At 34.3% G+C, this 19794-nt stretch overlaps 1 protein-coding gene across 6 annotated transcripts in view; it reads right to left on the bottom strand.

The window, feature by feature from the left end:
- Stag2 (stromal antigen 2) overlaps window positions 1–19794 on the bottom strand; it is a 132783-nt gene that overhangs the window by 39425 nt on the left and 73564 nt on the right. For all 6 annotated transcript variants that reach the window (XM_036174147.1, XM_036174152.1, XM_036174149.1 and 3 more), the window contains exons 8-16: window positions 17943–18094; window positions 15133–15206; window positions 13773–13896; window positions 12613–12711; window positions 12443–12522; window positions 8490–8597; window positions 7774–7885; window positions 6073–6190; window positions 5326–5429 (exon numbers count right to left, since the gene is read on the bottom strand). In XM_036174147.1, coding sequence (XP_036030040.1) covers window positions 5326–5429; window positions 6073–6190; window positions 7774–7885; window positions 8490–8597; window positions 12443–12522; window positions 12613–12711; window positions 13773–13896; window positions 15133–15206; window positions 17943–18094 — 971 coding nt within the window. The remainder of the gene's footprint in view (window positions 1–5325; window positions 5430–6072; window positions 6191–7773; window positions 7886–8489; window positions 8598–12442; window positions 12523–12612; window positions 12712–13772; window positions 13897–15132; window positions 15207–17942; window positions 18095–19794) is intronic.

The following is a 19794-nucleotide window of genomic DNA, read 5'->3' as shown; positions in this document are numbered from 1 at the left end:
CTGCCAGCTGCTGCCATGACAAGAAAGATGTAAGGTACTGGTAAGCCACGAGCCACTTGGTAAAGTATAGATTTATAGAAAGGTGATAAATATAAGAATAAGAGCTAGACAATGGTAGGCCTGAGCTAATGGCAAAGCAGTTTAAATAATATAAATGTCTGTGTGTTTATTTTACAAGTGGGTTGTTGGACTAACAGGACTTGGCGGGGGCCAGAGAGAAGTTCTCCAACTACAGATCAGGACTGGGACTGTAGAGATGTCTCAGCAGTTAACTGTGATGTGAGTGCAGAGGAACCAAGTTCAGTTCCAAGCATCATATTAGGTGAGTCACAACTGCCTTTAATTCTAGTTGTAGGAAATCTGACACCACCTTCTAGACTGCAGGAATTCACACAGATGACACATATAAACCTATGGCACATATGACTCCTAAGCCTATATACATACACACATAAATAAACATCTTAAAAAAGAGCAGGCAGGAATCAGTGAAATGGAAATGTAAAGAACAACGCAAAGAAAGAATCAACGCTAAAGACTTAGTTCATTAAAAAAATAAAGTTGACAAGCCTTTAACTAAACTAACCAAAACAAAGACAGAAAAATGTTACTAATAAAATTAGAGATAAAAGGGGAGATAACATCACAGATACTAATGAAATTAAAAGACTCATTGGAGAATATTTAAAAACAGATCCCATTGAATTTGAAAATATCCAACAGACTGAGAAACTTTCTGGACATATATGACTACAAGAATTAAACCAAGGGGAGATAAACAACTTAAACAGACCTGTGACAAACAATGAGGCTGAAGTTGTAATAAGTCTCCCAAGTAAAATGAGCACAATGCTTCTAAAACTATTCCATATAATAAAAAAGAACACACTAACCTCATTTTATAAAGCCACTCTTATTCTAATATCAAAAGGAGGGAAAGATACCTACCTAAAAGGAAAACTGTAAGTCATCACACTGACGAACACACTTGTAAAGATGAATAGGATTCATTTCACAGGTGCAAGGATAATTTGATATGTACAAATAAATGTAACAATCTATCACAAAAATGGACTCAAAGAAATAAATTACATGACTGTATAAACAGATGCAGAAATGACTTTTGACAAAGCCCCAAATACCTTCATGATAAAAACTCTAAAGAAACTAAGACTATAAGGAACAACCATACGTCAAGATAATAAAGGAAAATACAACAAGCCTACAGTTTGGGCCTGTCACACAAAACCACAAAACCTGAGTTCATTCTCTGAAATCCACATAAAGGTAGAAGAATATAACTGATTTCTACAAAGCTGTCCTCTGAGCTCCAAACAATCATCATGGCATATCCACCAAACCATACACAAGAGCAATAATAAAATAAAATTTGAAAAGTGACAGCCAACAATGTATTAAACTGGGAAAACCACAAAGTATTTCCAGTTAAATAAGCAATGAAACAAGGGTGTCCACATCCTCTACTCTTATTGAAGTCTTACAGCAATAAAAGAGAGGAAGAAATGAAGAGGATACAAACAGAAAAAAAAGGAGGTAGTCCATAATCTGTATTTGCATATGATGTGATCTATATGTAAAAAACCCTATACTTCACCAAAACACCTCTTAGAATTGATACTTGCAACAATACAGCAGAATAAAAAAATATAAAACTCAATAGTCACTGGGCAGAGGTGGCGCACGCTTTTTAATCCCAGCACTCAGGATGCAGATGGATCTCTGTGAGTTCGAAGCCAGCCTAGTCTACAGGCACCAAAAGTACACAGAGAAACCTGTCTCAAAAAAAAAAAACTCAATAGCCTTCATACATACCAGTAACAAACACACCTGAGAAAGAAATCAAGAACACAATCACCACCAGACAGTGGGTGCATGTCTTGAATCCCAGCACTTGGAGGCAGACATAGATGGATCTCTGTAAGTTCTAGGACAGTTTGGTCTACAGAGCCAAGTTCTTGGACAGATAGGGCTACACAGAGAAACCCTGTCTCAAAATACAAAAAAAAACAAAAAACAAGAGAAAAGAAATAAAACAATCCCATTCTTTTTGTTTGTTTGTTTTTTGAGACAGGTTTTCTTTGTGTAGCTTTGGTGTGTGTCCTGGATCTCGCTCTCACCAAGCTGGCCTTGAACTCAAGGGATCTGCCTGGCTCTGCCTCCCAAGTGCTGGGGATCAAAGGCATGAGGCCACTTGCTGCCAGGCAACAATCCCATTCTTAATAGCTACAAAAAAATAAGGTCCCTTGTAATAAACCTAGCAAAGGATGTCAGAGACCTCTACAATGAATTTGTTTAGACAGAAAGAAATTAAAAAGTGCTAAGAATAAGTAACTGTTGAATAGTCAGCCTGAAAAAAGCGTGTCTCTATCATTCCCTCCAAGGCTCAGGGAACCGGAGACTGAAGTTTCTTGGTCCTGCCGGATTGAAGAAGGGTTCATAAAGCCTCACTCCTCCCAGGGGAACTACTAGGGGTCAAGAGTTGCTAGAGAAGAGGGACTCATATTGCTTAGCGATATAACCAGCCACTTGGTCAAGTGGTCTCAGCTCAGACAAATAACCTCCCTACTCATATTTATACAGGAAACCCTAATGAATAGTGACCCCCCCCCAAAAAAAAAAGAATAAAAAAGACATGAAAGAGGAAGGGGGGTTTATTGAAAAGGAGTTGAGCAAAAGAGGAACTGGGATGAGTATAAGAGATGATAGCCATCATATGTGCATGAAAATGAGAAGGAATAATTTTATAAAAAGATAGCATTTAGTAGCATTTAAATGATCAATCAGAATATAACTATTCACAATGCAATGACAAATATTTATAGATACAAGTCAAATGGCAGAAACTGTCCATTAATTTTAAATAAAACACATATGGATATATTTCAAGAATACTAGGATGTAATGGTGAAAAAAATGCCCAGAAAGCATATAGCAAACTCACTAGAAGGAAATATATCCAATGTGAAAATGGTCAACTTTTTTTTTTTACATGACCTATGTTTTTCTCTTAATATTTGTATGTATTACTTTTCCTCAATGTGTATGAATTATTATTCTAATAAATTAAACATAAATTTATAGTTGACAAAAAGATATTGAACTGGACATGTTTAATTTTAGCATTAGGAGTCAGAGGCAAGTAGATCTCTGTGAAATAGAGGACACCTCAGTCTACAAAGCAAGTTCCAGACCAAACAGGGGCTGCCCAGTGAGACTCTGTCTCAAGAAAGGAAGGGATCGAGGGTACTGAAAAAGACACAAGATGGAAAGACTTCCCATGTTCATGAATAGCCAGTGATAATGGTTTCATTGGCAAAAGTAGTCTACAAATTTAATTAAACTGTAATCCAAAGATTACAATGACATTCTTCACAGAAACTGAAGAAAACAAATTTAAAGTTCATATGAAAGCACAAATGACATCTAATAGCTAAAGCAACTCTGAGCAAAGAGAACAATGGCAGAATTAACACATCTAATTTCAAGATATACTAATGAGGCACAGCAGCAAAAGACAGCACAGCATTAGAACAAAAACAGACAATGGTGTGGAATTGAGGACTCGAGATAGATAGATCCATAACCACCTGTTTTTTTTTTTTTTTTTAAATAAAGATGCCTGGAAAATACAATGGAGAAAAGACAGCATCTTCAATAAATGGTTCTGAGAGAACTGGATATCCACATGTAAATGACTGAAACTATATCTGTATTTCTCAGTGAAAAAACAAGTTCAAAATGAATCAAAGCCATTAATTTAAAACATCTGATGCTATTAAAGGAAGACAGAGAAAGCAGTTCAAGGTATGGCAAGGATTTTCTGAAAAAGATTCCAAGAGCTTAGGATATAAATTCAAGAAATGAAAAATGGAACCATATAAAATTAAAAATTTCAATGCAAAGAACAACTGAGTGAAGTGACAACCTGCAGAATTGGAGAAAAGCTTTACAAGCTATAAATTTAGCATAAGACTAATAGCTAAAATACGTAACTAATTCAAAAGATTACTTTAAAAGTACGAGCAATAAATGGGCTACCTTGATGAACTGACAGTTTTCAAATTATGAAATAAAAATAGCCAATAAACATGAAAAAATGTTCAGCACCTTTGGCCATCAAAGTAAGACAAATTAAAGCAAGACAGAGATTCTATCTCATCCTAGTCAAAATAGCTTTCATTATAAAAAAAATTAGCAACAATATCTTAGGGAACTAATGGGAATAATAGCAGATGAAACGAGGTACAGAGATATGCCAAAGAAGTTTATATACTTGTATGAAAAATCTTTATAAAAAGATCAGTGCAAAATAATAAACACCAGTTAATTTATTTTTAAAAATTCAATACAATCACTCAAATCTACCTTCAGGTAGAAAGAAATAGGAAAATGAAACGTGGTTTTTGGAACTTATGTAATAATGCTATTAAACACTATTTAAACTTATTCCAGACTGTGAGCCATTAGAAACAGGTTATCAGTTCAGCATTCTAATTTGCTACCCATAAGTAGAAAAACAGAAATAAAACATAAAAATAAGACAAAATGAAGAAAAAAATAGAAAAAGGGGCTAGAATGTAGCTCAGTGTAGAGCACGTGCCTAGCATACACAATGCCCTGGGTTCATTCCACGGCACTGGGAAAAAAAAAAAAAGATTAAATAACTAAACTATGAGTAACGAAAACAGAAATAAAACAAAAATATACAGACTGCTTCACAAACTGGTCCAGTATTATTTCCTGAAAATTTAAACAGATAGATACACATATGTTTGCATGCCATGATATAAAAAATGCATTTTGGGAGTTTGCAATAAAACATTTGAAAGTCTATGTCTATGGATTTGCAGGTATTTGTGAACCTCTAAATAAAGGATTAAATTCTGATGCTTGGAAATAAGAATTACTTTACCATCGTAATTAATAACCTCTGATTTCATATCATAATAAAAATATGAATTTATAAATACACCAAAATATACGAATGCAGAACTCTACACATACACACTACATGTGGTCTAGAAGATAGTGTCATTCACTGCCATCCCATGTATCAACAAAAGATGTTGTGAAAACTCTAATTTCCCAAACTGCTACTACTTTAGAATTTATTTATAACATATATGTATGTATGTGTATATATATGCATGTATGTATATGCATGTATGTGTACACGCAAAAGTAATTAGAAAAGTATAAAACAGAGCATCAAATATTTTTGTTCTGTGGTCAAAATGGACTAAAAAAAACAGATATCAAAAATAGAGAAACAAAGTTAAGCATAACAAAAACATATCGGCATACCCTTTTTCCTGTCCCTCTTCCCACAGGAGGATGACATTCAGCTGCTTGTCTAATAGTACAAAGCATTATTTCAATCAAAGCACTCTCTTGTCTGTCTGTTAGAGCTAAAAAAGAAAAATCAGAAAGAGTTAACCTAATTCTTTTCCATATATGCCTCTTGTGACTATTATGTAAGTTTCTTCTGCCCATGAACAGGAACCGACCTAATGTACTAAAGAAAATCCCATTATTATTACAGAAAAGATCGGAACAAGTTAAATGTTACTTTTCTAAATTTCAGAATTCTGAGTAAATTCAGTTTATATACATAGGCAACAGAAAGTATCTATCCAACTGACATACACATACAATTTTTAATATAGATTTTCTATATATAAATATATTGAGACAGGGTCAAAATATAGCTCAAGCTAGCCTAGAATTCCAGGCTGGAAGAGAATTCATAATCCTCCTGTCTCATCCTGCCAAGTACTGATATGATAGGCATGTGCCATGCCAGGCTAAAAATACTAAATTTTGATATCAATTACATCTTTGTACATCACATAATATTCATATACATGAATAGGAGACAGGGAATGTGTTTTAAAGTTAATAGTTATTTACCCATACACAAGACCTTGAGTTTGATTCCCAACACTGCCAAAAACAGTTATGCAAAGTTCTAGCACTAACAAAAGCTAACAGAATGAGCAAATCTATTTCCAAACAGTATGAACAATCAACGATGTAGTTAAATATCCTTACCTTCCTCTCCACTAAGTGGCTCTTCTAACAACAAACTGTTCATACATTCCCAGTCTTTCAGTAGATCAGTAGCACAGTCCCACATGCTATCCACAAGGTATGCTGCATGCTCATGTAACTAAAATTTAAAAACATCATGCTCTTAGACAAATAGCACACTAGCCTTAGGACAAAAGAACAGATGCTTTGTCGACACCATGTTAAAATTCTTAAAAAGCAATGTAGTTCTTGACATCAAATGAATGAAAGAACAAAGAACTGCTGTAGTTTGCTGCATCAAGTAAGCCTTGTTAATGTCTTAGCATATTAACATCAACATTATTTTACAAAAAGGTTAAATATATACTTATTGCTTATTTGGAACTAATATTACATCAGTTAACTTTCTTAATTCTTAGCTATACTATGATTTTTATTTTAACTGAGTAAAAGTAATAGTTGTTAATTAAAGCAATAAATAAATTTAGCTTCTTGAGTCAATTTATATGGATCATTCTCTTCATTCTGAAAGTAAAAGACTATAGTTTTCCAACTTGTTTTAAGAGTTGAGGTTAATCATGTAAACAAAGTTTTGGAGAACATTATTCATTTCTCAAACTTTAAATACAAGCATCTTTCTGAGGAAATATTGTTAATAATTATCAAACTGGATTTAGCAATACACAAAAAGGATCACAGGATAACAAGATTTATTATTTTAAAAAATACAATTAAACACATTTTTGAAAGACCAAACAAACATAATACGAACCCTAAATAAAACTGAATTTTGAGCCCTCGTAAAACATTTAACAGACAGAATTCTAAGTTAGTGAAACTAATGTAAATCTGTTTCTACACTAATATTAATATAAGACATGAAACTGGGTGTTATAGTTCACATGTGTGATCTCAACACTCAGGCGGCTGAGGCACAGCTGGGTGGTGGTGGTGGTGCACACCTTTAAACCCAGCACTTGGGAGGCAGATGCAAGTGGATCTCTGTGGGCTTGAGGCCAGCCTGGTCTACAGAGTGAGTTCCAGGACAGCCAGGACTGTTACACAGAGAAACACTGTCTCAGGAAAAAAAATCCTACTTGAGGCTAAGGATTTGCACAAGATTGCGGTCTGTCTGGGTTAGTGAGATCTTGTCTCAAACAAAAATAATAAACATGAATATTTGAAAACTTAGAATGTTCTAAGCTTTTCTTTTATAGGGAGTATCTTAGCATTCATTACAAAAATTTTACCTACTATTTTAAATAGGAAAGGAAGGCTTAAAAAGATTGAGTAACTTAACCAATATTACACAATCACTAATGAGAGGATAACAGTTGTAATAATTTCCAAAAATATACACAAATCATGATCTCATTAAATTAGAAAGCGCTTTAACGGCCGGGCAGTGGTGGCGCACACCTTTAATCCCAGCACTGGAGAAACAGAGCTAGGAGGATCTCTGTGAGTTCGAGGCCAGCCTGGGCTACTGAAGGAGTTTCAGGAAAAGGGAGTAAAGCTACACTGAGAAACTCTGTGTCGAAAAACAAAAAACAAAAAACAAACAAAAAAAAAAAAAAGAAAGAAAGAAAGCACTTTAAAAAATTGAAACAAACAGATCTCTGCTGCATTTAGTATTTGGTTATCTGAAGGATTTTAGATATACATCATTTTAATACCTTTCAAAAGTTTGAAATTAAGTATAAAATAAACAATAGAACTAACCTCACTTTCCAAGAAGAAAAAAACCAAAGTCTTAACAAGGTTGGCATTTGGACCTTGTCTTCCCCTTCTTTTCATTATTCCATCTTCTTCTGGATCTCTACGGCTGAAGAGCCTATGGATAAAGAAAAATACTTATTTTAAAACTGTATTTGCTTATCACCAAAATGAACGGGTATTCCATAGTTAAGCACCTAATAACAGAATACAGTAAAACTAGGAAGGTAAGCATTAAACTATCAAGAAAATAATTCACAAAAACTTTTCATTTCAGTTTTGATAGTCCTTCTAAGTCCTTTGACTCCTCAAGTTAGTTATATTGAGTTATAAATTTTTGGAAGCCTTACATTATTTTATACAACTTCTTTCTTTCATGGAAGTAATATAATGACTTAAAATATTTATGAACAAATATAAGTATTATTCTCTAAAATGGAATATATCATTTCCATTTCTTCCTTGAACATTATTTTAACACAACAACCATGTCCCTACAGATAGTGTGGTTCTTTTTCTTCAGAAACAACAAAGGAGAACTAAATGTGCTTACTTCATACCAAATAACTATCCTAATAATTAGTACACCCCAAATAAACCTTTTAATAGACTAGTACTTGTGATTAAACATGTTCTATTTAAAAGTCACTATATAATACTTGCTGTATCTGAAATGGTAAATAACACCATAAACTAAAAGAGTAACCAGAATATAAATTTACTTTTTGTAGAGAAATTCGCCAGCTGCTACCGCTACTGGCCGGTGAGCGGAATAAACCAGATGATAGACATTTTCACAATCTTCTGCAGTAAGAACTTCTTCGCTACTCCTAAGAAGAAAGAAGCAATGATGGAGATTTTAGTGATGTGACTATCAAAATTTCATGAACTTAATTTCACAAATTTATGTTAAAAATAAACAGAATTTATTTGAGTATAATCATTTGGTAAAACTTTGCCCCAACAAAAATGCTGAGTGTGTCATTACGATCAAACATAACTGTCATGACAAACAATTAAGAATGAATATAGGCTAGGCATGTTGGTCCTTGCTTGCTATCCCAGCACTTGAGAAGTAAGGGCAAGAGGAAAGAACATCCACAGCTATACAGGAAGTTCAAGGTCAGCCTTTGTTACATGAGCAGAGGTGGGGAAGGAGGAAGAGAGGAAAGAAGACAACAAGCACACAAAGCAAAAGAAGATTGAATACAGGAAATGAAAATTTAAATGCTTAAGAGACTACTGCGCTGTCTCTGTCTGTCTCTGTTTCTCTTTCCCCCATACATGTGTAGCCATCAGAGACCAGCTTGTGGGAGTCAGTTCTGTGTCTTTACACGAGGTCTCTTGTTTCTACTGCTGTACTACATATTCAAGGCTAGCTGGGCTGTAAGATCTGGCTGTTTTTCCGGTCTCTGCTTCCCATGTCACCAGAAGAAGACACACACCACATACATGCAGCTTTGTATGTGAATGCTGGACACCGAAACTGGGTTGTCAGTTATGCTTTTCCCCATGGCACAAACTCTTGGCCCAAGATTTATTAAGATTTTGTTCCTTTTTATTTTAAAAAAAAGAATGTAAATGAATATGACATCTTGGTAAGATTTTTGTAACTATATCTAAAACTACCTTCTTTATAATTACTGCAGTATGGTACATTTCAAATAAACAGGGGTAATAACCATCACCATTTCACAAACTACTATATAGTCAATGACATAATCTAAGTAAAATACTAATGATGGCCACTTTTAATATGCTAATTTAATCTTTCTTCTATTAATACTTAAACTGTATCTCAAACAATATATATCACAGAATTTGGGCATTTTAAATTTTGACAGATTTTTGCCAGATATTCTTTGAGGAATTTTTATACCTGTTCTAGTTTGATCTCTATTGCTGTGATAAAACATCGACCAAAAACAACTTAGGGAAGGAAAGCATCTTACAGCTTCTAACCCATCAAAGAGGAAAGCTAAGGCAGGAACTTAGTGCAGGAACATGCAGTCGAAACAGAAGCATAGACCATGATGGAAGGCTGCTTACCACGTGTTCCTCTAGCTTACTCAGCTACTCTTGTTATAAGGCCCAGGCCCTCCTGCCTAGGAATGGCAGTGCCCACAGTGCAGTAAGCCCTGCTACATCGATAAGCAATTAAGGAAATGTTTCACAGACATGCCCACTAGCCAATTTGACAGACTTAATTTCTCAATTGAGGTTCCCTCTTCCCAAGTGACTGTGGTTTGTGTCAAGTTGACAAAAAACTAACCACCACAGACCAATATATTCTCTTCCAACACTGTATATGGGCTTTTCTACATATGATGGACATTTTTTAAATCTTCCCCAGTGATGTAGGGAAATCTTATGGAAATGTAATGTCTCTGCAAATGGCTAACTATGTTTTCATAAGGTTAAATTACTATTTTCTTTGGGGCCAAAGATCTGATCTATAACTCTTGAATAATTTCCTATTAAATTCCTGTACCTGTAATTGATACATGGAAATTCGTGCTTTATGGTTTCCTGACACAAATATTTTAAGTTGTTGGTTTTAATAAGCTAAATGATTGAATTAACTGTCTTGAGAACTGAACGAAGTACTTGCATATACTATGGAGCTACACTCTCACTGAGGCCTCTTTCTACTTACAGACATAGACGTTACACAGTTGTTCCACCCTCAGTCTGTTGCAACATCCCAACTGCTGGGATGAGAGGTCTGGATCAGCACACCTGGCTGATCAGGTTGCCCCAATCCCTCAATACAGCCACCTTGTCACAGGAAAAAAAACATTTACTGGCTGTATTTTTTTTTTAACCAAGGAACCCTCATCCTACAATAGAATCCTGATGCATACATATTGTCTCTATTTTGATTTAGTTTATTCAAGCAACAAATCCCTATTTATTTCTTTGTATCAGAATTCTGCTTACTCCCCATCCGTGTCCTGCAGAGCTTAGAATGGAACTCAGAGCCTTGGATACACTAGGGAAGTGCTTGAGCTCCTGCAATGGACTCATTCCAGCACCAATGGCTACTCTTGAACAATATATTTTCAAAATGAGTATCAACTAGGTTATAGTGATTTTCTAAAGATCCTTCTTTGCCATTCTTATTAAGATAATCTAATCAGGTTCAAGAAATCCTTCCTACTTCAGCCTAGGAAATACCTGCAACTATTGGTGCACACTTTTTATTTTATACATATGCTATGTGTATGTATAGTGAGTTTCTTCTTCATTCCTAGGTATTTTTATAAAATATTTGTATTATTTTAAAAGTGAACATACTGATTTTTGAGCATTCCTAACCTAATATCCAGGTTGCTAAGATATAGGACATTATAAATATTTCAGAAAGCAAAGCACAATCACTGGTGAAGAAGATGTGGAGGAACTGGAGCTGGTGGGAATGTAGACTAAACACTATGGTGTTTCCCCAGAAAATTAAACAATGGATGGAAAATATAGCCCGGTAATACAGTATATGGCTTACCATGTGAAAGGTACATGGTTCAATTCCCAGCAACCTCATCCCTACCTACTGCAAAAGTCCTAGAAAATTACTATACTATTTAGCAAATTCTTTTCTGGGTACATGCACAAGAACTAAAAGCAAGGTCCCAGATACTTACAAATATTATCTATGAACATAGTTCTTTTAACAACCAAAAGTTGGAAACAGTTCATGGTTCCACCAACAGAGGAATGGAAAAAATGCAATATGCTGCATGCATACAGTAAAATAGTATCCAACAAAAACAGGGGAAGCAATTCCTGATACATGCTAGTGTGTGACATAATAAATGGACAAATATTACTGCTGTACTTCCATGAAGGTCAATGACAGGAAAATTTATTCAAGTGGAAAACAGAAGAGTTGTTTTGAGAATATGGCAGAAGAATGAGGAATTATATATTTAGTGAGTATAGTTCCAATATACATGATAAAAAAGTTCTACAGACAGACACAGGTTAACAGTGGACTAATAAAATACCCAATGCCACGGATCCTTATGTTTAAAATAGTCAAAATGGTAGCTTTTATGCTCTACATTTTATTGCAATTGTTTTGAAAAATAGAAAACATTTGTAGCACTACTATCACATATTTATAGAATAAATATTAGATTAAGACTTATTTATCAGTAGTAAAGAAGCATAATAAATTTCAGTAAATGTTCATACTCTGAAAATGTAACAAAGTATAATACATACTTCTTTCCATGCACTAAAATATTTAGCTTTATTTCTACAGCATCAAGACAAGCTAAAAAGAGAAGACTACCAAGAGTCTTGGAAGACATGAATTCTTAGCTCAGTTACCATTTCACAGGCTCAATAGTTCTAGCTTCCTGTGTTTTCTGAACTTTACAAGAAGAAATTAAATTTCTAGCTGTGGTTGAGTTTAGAGTAGTTCATACCTGTAGTCTCTGCTACTTAAGATTGAAAGCAGAAGACACATTTGAACCCAAGAGACCAAGAACTTTAGATGGAACGATGTATGATGGATGGGTGGGTGGGTAGGTGGGTGGATAAAATTTCTAGCCTAAAATGTTATGGCTGAAGCTATTAGAATTTAGGCCTAAATATATGCAAACCAAGTATATATGTCAATGTGTTACCTAAATATTTGAACATTAGTAATATACAACGAATATATACTTACTGTAAAACAAGAGTGAGCAACTTTATTGCTTGGACAGCAACATCATATTCTTTGTCAAGGGTCATAGACACAATTCTATCCTAAGAACAAAAACATAAAGTATTTTTAAAGGAAAACAAGAAAAGTATTTCAAACTACAAATTTTTTAAAAAACTTTAATGCATACTAACCTTGAATCGACTGGTAAATAGTTCCAGTTTGGAATTAAGCTCTTTGTTATAATAAAGCCCTTGTAGAGCAGTAAGACATTTGAGTCTTACTTCACCTTGCTAAAAGAAATAAGGAGACAATATATTCAAACCATGTATTTCCAAGTTCAAAATGGAAGGACATATTTTCTGCTTTAAGATTTAAGCAGCATTTATTCAAAAACTGAAATATTTGATAATGAAAAATAGAAAGCAGTCCAAAACATTAAGCAACAACAAAACTACTGTTTCTATAAGTCAGTTGATAATATTTATCAAAAATTTATCAGAGCAAAATAAGCAGTATATTTCACAGCAAGTAATATTTAGAAGTAATGGACTGGAGAGATGGCTCAGGGGTTAAGAGTACTGGATGCTCTTCCAGAGGTCCAGAGTTCAATTCCCAGCAAGCACATGGTAGCTTACAACCATCTCTAATAAGAACTGGTGCCCTCTTCTGGCCTACAGAGATACATGCAGGCAGAACACTGATTACATAATAAATAAAGTATTACATACAAGGAACTTCTCCAAGGCTAATGAGGTAGCTTATAAATTTAGTTTAAGGGAAGAATATGTATTAAACGTCAAAAGACAAATTGTAAGGCCTAATTTGACTAAGATACATGTTTATCAAGAAACTGAACTTTAATTCTAAGGCTGTGGCAGAATACTTGGTTAGCTTATACAAAGCCTTGAGTTTTATCATCAGTACTGTATTAAAAAAAACACTAAAGGAAAGCTGTAATATGTAAGACTCACTTAACAAAGAGATTTTCTTAGTGCTCTATAGAATGTTTCACCTTCACCACCTAAAGATCCTAATTATTTCAGCACAAAAATAAGGATTAAAGCAGTGCCCAGGCACTTTGGGCTAGAGAGCAAATTTTGACACATCAGATAGAAAAGAATGAAAAGAGGGGTTTCAAGGGCTGAGCCTAAAGTATACATGCACAGATAGCTATTTCAGACAGGAGCTCTCTAGATGGTCCTGGCAGTACTGGTACTCACTTTGTAGATCATGCTGGCCTCCAACTCAGAGACAGCCACCTGCCTGTTGCCTGCATAGTGCTGGGAATAAGGGAGATCTGAAGACAATGATACCTATGTATAGATGGAAGACTCGATGGAGCACATCTTACCTTATCATGCATAGTCCAACCAACGTATTTTAAATAGCTGTCATTAAGGAAGGCATCACTATACATCTTCATCCAAATGCCAATCTCTTCAATGCATATAGCTCTTATTTCAGCTATTGCATCCCTAAATGAAGGAAATGCAAATTATATGATCAGTGCTAATATACTATTGGGGATATAGTCTATTCAAAAGATGTCAAGTATTTCTCATCTATTATTATATCCCATCATGTTAACTACTCTTGAGGATCAAAAAGAATCATGGCTATAAATGTTAACATGCTTATAATCTAACTGGCAAAGAATAATAAACATAAATATTTAAAATTAAGCAAAATTTTTTTCAGCACTGACTTCGTTAAAAACCTGTTTCATAAACAAAATACTACCTTCACTAGACTAGTGGTTCTCAACCTTCCTAATGCTGTGACCCTTTAAAACAGCTCCTCGTGTTGTGGTGACCCCAACCATAACATTATCTCATTGCTACTTCAAAACTGTAATTTTGCCACTGGCATGAATCACAACGTAAATATCTGTATTTTGATTTCAGAAGATAACTGGGAAACAAGTACACAGCAAGATCATACTCTTCCAAGGATAATTACTTTATACCAATAACACTTAGGTCAGGACTAACACATTTTAGCCCATGATTTTTTATTTTTATTTTCTTTAAGATAAAGTCTCACTATGATGCCCAGGCTGGTTTCCAAATCCTGGGCTCAAGTGATCCTATTACGTCCTACTCTTGGAACATAAGTATGTGTCACCCTACTCGACTTTTACTAAACCATTGAGTTCATTTTTTATAATGGTGAGTCATTGAAGGCAAAGGATTAACACACAGGACAAATGTTTTAGGAAACTGAAATAATCAATAAACATGAATATGATAAGAGAATAAGCTAAGAGAATAGTGGCCAAAGAAACAAAAATACAAGAGTTAATATGGGATTATTATAAAACAAATACTACATGGATTCCGTAAGTACCAAGTTGAGGAAATCAGACTCAATAAAAATGGTTCTAGTATTTGTAAATGTTACAAACTATGCTAAGATTACCTTTCTCATCTGCTAATACCAAATAACAAAATGAAGCATCTTACTTTTATCTAATGCAAATCTTCTCAGTGAAATTAAATAGAAGAGAGAGGAATTAGCACATGCAATCTAGCAACACAATATATCCTACAGCATTTTACTAAATAATGAGTACTTTCCATTTGCTGGACTATATAAGTCAGGCAGAGCATTGCCCTTTATTCAGATAGGAAATATCGATGTCAGAGCAGTACTATAACACTCTTTCCCTTAATTTGTACTGTCTAAACCACAAACAAACAGTCTTGACTTACCGGTATCTATGTACAAACACTCCTTTAAATATTGCATTCATCATGTTTTCTATTTCATCTTGATTTTCCTGAAGCTATAAAGAAGAACATACCATTTCTTTTGAATTGCAAAGCAGCACAATCAAAAGAATACTTAAAGGTAGTTATAAGTAACAATAAATATAGATTTTACCAGAATTTGGTGACTACATCTTTTTATTCTACTGGACAATAGTAACCACAGAGAAAAAAAAAAAGTTAAATATCCAGCCAGTAACATTCCTTAATTCCTGAAATATATGATCTAACATCTAAAATTTGGCTAGTATATTATTTTTTCATCTGCTTATGAATTTTCATTGTATAATAAAGGCTCATGTATTTCCACTACATGAGTATTTGCATCAAAAACATGTAAGAATTTTTCATTCTAAATCTTATGAAAAAGAAGTATCATATGAACTAGTGCCTGCTCAAAACATTAAAAATGGTAAAATAAATATTGTATTGTTACTAAATTGTTTATAGGAAAGAAATACTGACCTGAAATAATAAGTAACAAATTAAATCTTGATTAATTTATTCCAAATATACATATTTACTCACATACATTCATTTTGTAGTTTGACAATTAATTGAACATTTTACAATCTAAGGAATATTGTTTCATCATAATGTAAAATTAAATTTAAAATATAAATTTATAATTAAGTTATATTGTTTTACAGTCATAATATAAAATTAAGTTTTATATTACTTCATATGATTTTCTAGAACATATTTCTTCTCTGTATGAGTAATATCTTAAATTTCCAAATGTTGGTAAGATGGGCTGGTATTTCTATTTATTAATTTACATTCATTAATATAGTCAGGCTGTAATTTTGAATTTGTTTCAAATCTTAGCCATAGACCAAGGATGTATATCAGCAACAGAATATTTGCCTAGCACAGCAGCTCTTCCATGACAAAGGAAAGAAAGGGAAGGAGGTCAGGCCTGTACGGAAAAGGGGGAGAGGAAGGAGAGGGACGGAAGCAAAGAGAAGACAGCAAAGAGATGAAATAAAATTTACATAACCCAAATCTAGAAAAAGGGGTCATTTACAACTGAGTCCGAGGCTTCCCACATGTTACAAAGACACTCATCACTGAGCTATATTTGTATACATGGCTTATTTGTACGGAAATGTTAATTTCAAGTACTTATAAAATTTTCTGTTCATTCCATGTTAACAATTTATCCAAGACTATGGGCATAAAATATACTTTGTGTTTAGAATGAACCTATCAATAAATTGTATTAAGTAAATTAAGATTCAGATACATTAATTCTTCATTTCAAAGTACAGTAAAAAAACAAACAAACAAACAAACAAACAACAAAAAAAAAAGGGACATAAAAACCAATTTGTCCTCCATAAATCTTTTGTTACTTTTTTGAAATCCTCATACTAAGTAATGGGTTTAATTATGGAATTTTTATTCATAACTTCTTTCTGTTGTTTTTCTCCCCACTCTAACCCCTCAATTTATCCCGGGACTTAGACATTTTCACCCCAGTAGTTCCCCTTTCATTCACGTGTTCTCCATTAACCTCATCACTTTCCAGTTTCACGACTTAACTATATGCATACACCAACAGAAACATTTAAATAATTAGGTGTCTCTTCTTTCTTTTTCTTCTCCCTACTGCCCTGGAAAAAGGGCTTTCTCTGTATCACCCTGAAACTCAGTCTGTAGACCAGGTTAGCCTAAACTCACAGAGATCTGTCTGCTTCTGCCTCCCGAGTGCTGGGATTAAGGGCATCAACTACTACTGCCTGGCTTTTCTTAGCTTTATTGAGCTAATTTTTTTTTTACTAATCCCAAAAGAACCAATTTAAAAATTTAGCTTCTATTTCTTCAAAAAAAATTCTAGGTTTGTCAGGCAGTGCGCACGCCTGTAATCCCAGCACATGGGAGGCAGAGCCAGGAGGATCTCTGTGAGTTTGAGGCCAGCCTGGTCTACAGAGCTAGTCTAGGACTGGCTCCAAAGCTACAGAGAAATTCTGTCTCAAAAAAAACAAAAAACAAAAAACAAAAAAACAAAAAAAGAAAAAAAAAATTCTAGGGTCAAAAAATAGTAGGTAGATTATCAAGAAAGCTATCTGAATTCAACTACACTACATTTTTCTAGATAATGCAAAATTTTAAATTTCATTGTGAAATAGAAAAACATTGTTTCAACAATGAGGAAAGAATTTGTTACAAATGCAGTATCAAAAGATTTTATTTATCATTGTTTAGTATAAAACTGAATTTTCTCATTTGAAACTGAATTTGATGAACAGAAAACCAAGCAGTTCCTACTGTTCTGAAATGAATGACTTAAAGTTCCAATAAAAAGTTTGAAGTCATTTTCCAAATGGAATTCATATTAACTATGAACTCTCATTTCATCTTATCAATAAGCTAAGGAAGACAGTCAGGACAAAGTCTGTCAGTAACATGAATAACACTAAGGCTTAGATAACTTTCCAGACCGGTCCAAGTCATCTTACTCGAGAACAATACTCAATAGTAGCCTACACATAAAATGTACAATGATGTATTGTTAGCATGGCTATTTAATAAAACTTGGCATCAGGTGCATAAAACAATGTTTAAATCTTCCTTGGAACTGGGGTGCTGTAGCTCAGTGGTAGAGCATATATGTGGTATTCATAAGGTTCTAGATTCAATCCTCACCACCAATAAAATAAATAAAACTTTAAAGATTATCTGAGCCTAACAAGTTAGAATTAATGGTTGCTTACATATTAATAGCCTAAACATTTAATACTAGAGTTTACCTCTTTACGCTTTTGTAGCAGGAGTTCGAGCCTCTCATTGGCTCGTTTTCCAATCATTTTATTCCGTTCTGCCTCATACTGTCTTTGTGTGTTATCCATATTAATGCTAAGATTTAGTGCCACATTTACCAAAGCGGTCATCAACTTCATAGCTAGATTTTAAAGGAGAAAATGTTGAAATTAGTATAATAGGTGCAAAATAGTATTTACAAGATCAAATTACAAAAAATTTAGCAAAAAACAGCTATTCTGCATTTTGTCCGAAATAAAGCATATAACTGCCACAAACTTGACAACAGCACTTAATGTATGGAATATCTGTCAGTAAACTGCCTAGCTTAGGAGTTATCATAAATTGGATTATCTAAACAAGAGCTAAGGAAATTGAAACTCAAAAAACATTAAGAAATTTTTCTTTGAGCTGGAGAAATGGCTCAGCAGTTTAGAGCACTGGACACTCTTCCACTGGACCCAAATTGAATTACCAGCATTTATATGGCAGCTCACAGCCATTTGGAACTCCAGTTCTAGGGAATCCAAAGCCCTCCTCTGTCCTCCCCAGGCAACAGGCACACATGGTATATAGACATACATGCAGAAAAAACATGCAAACATATAAAAAGAAATATATATATAAAGAAATCTATCCCACATTACATATTTCAGGTTCAACTGGAATTCAAAACAATGGAAACTGAGTCCACAATATGTTTACCTGCCACTATTCTAGAAAATGTTTCTTATGATGATCTTTAAAGATTGTGATTTTTCTTCTAAGTAAATTAGAGTTTATATAATATTTATTTTTATCATCCTTCTACATAAAGTAGTAAAAATACTATTTTTAAAAGAATTTTTGAGACGGGGTCTTACACTGTTGTCCATGCTAGCCTAGGATTGACTATATAGTCCAGACTGGCCTCTAATTCATGACAATCCTCCTGTTTCAGCCTCCTAGGTACAAAGATTATAGACACAAGCCACCATATCCAAATGTAACTTTCTCACATCAAATTATTTTGGTTTAAAAGAGTTCCCTGGGCTGGAGAGATGGCTCAATGGTTAAGAGCACCAACTTCTCTTCCATAGGTCCTGAGTTCAATTCCCAGAAACCACATGGTGACTTATAACCACTTGTAATGAGATCTGGTGCCCTCTTCTGGCCTGTAGGTGTGGTGGTATTGTGTTCCCACCAATATTGTGCACCCTAATAAATTTATCTGGGGGTCAGAGAACAGACAGCCACTAGAACAAAGCCACAAATGGTGGCTAGAAAATGGGAAGAGTAAGCCATAGCAGAAGTTGGGCAGTGGTGGTACACGCCTTTAATCCCAGCACTTGGGAGGCAGAGGCAGGTGGATCTCTGTGATTTCGAGGCCACTTTAGAAACAGCAAGGCATGGTGATGCCTTTAATCCCAGAAATCCAGCCTTTAATCCCAGGGAGTGACTCAGAAAGTAGAAAGGAGTGAAAACCAGGCACCAGAATTAGTTAAGCATTTGGCTGGTTTAGCATTCAGGCTTTGGAGCAGCACAGTTGAGCTGATAGTCATTGGGATGAGGACACAGAAGCTCACAGTCTGAGGAAACAAGACCAGCTGAGGAACTGGCAAGGTGAGGAAACTATGGCTTGTTCTGCTTCTCAGATCTTCCAGCATTCACCCCAATTACTGGCCTCGGGTTTGATCTTATTAAGATTCTTACTACATGTAGGGAAACATGCCGGCAGAATACTGTATACATAATAAACAAATAAATCTTAAAAAAAATAGTTTCCTAAGTATCCATTTTTAGTTTTCCTGCTGTTTATCACTGTAAAGGGGCATAGATATGTACATATGCACACATTGTACA

Source organism: Onychomys torridus, chromosome X (genome assembly GCF_903995425.1).
Source record: "Onychomys torridus chromosome X, mOncTor1.1, whole genome shotgun sequence".
Classification (NCBI taxonomy): Eukaryota; Metazoa; Chordata; class Mammalia; order Rodentia; family Cricetidae; genus Onychomys; species Onychomys torridus.
This window is presented reverse-complemented; position numbering and strand designations above follow the sequence as displayed.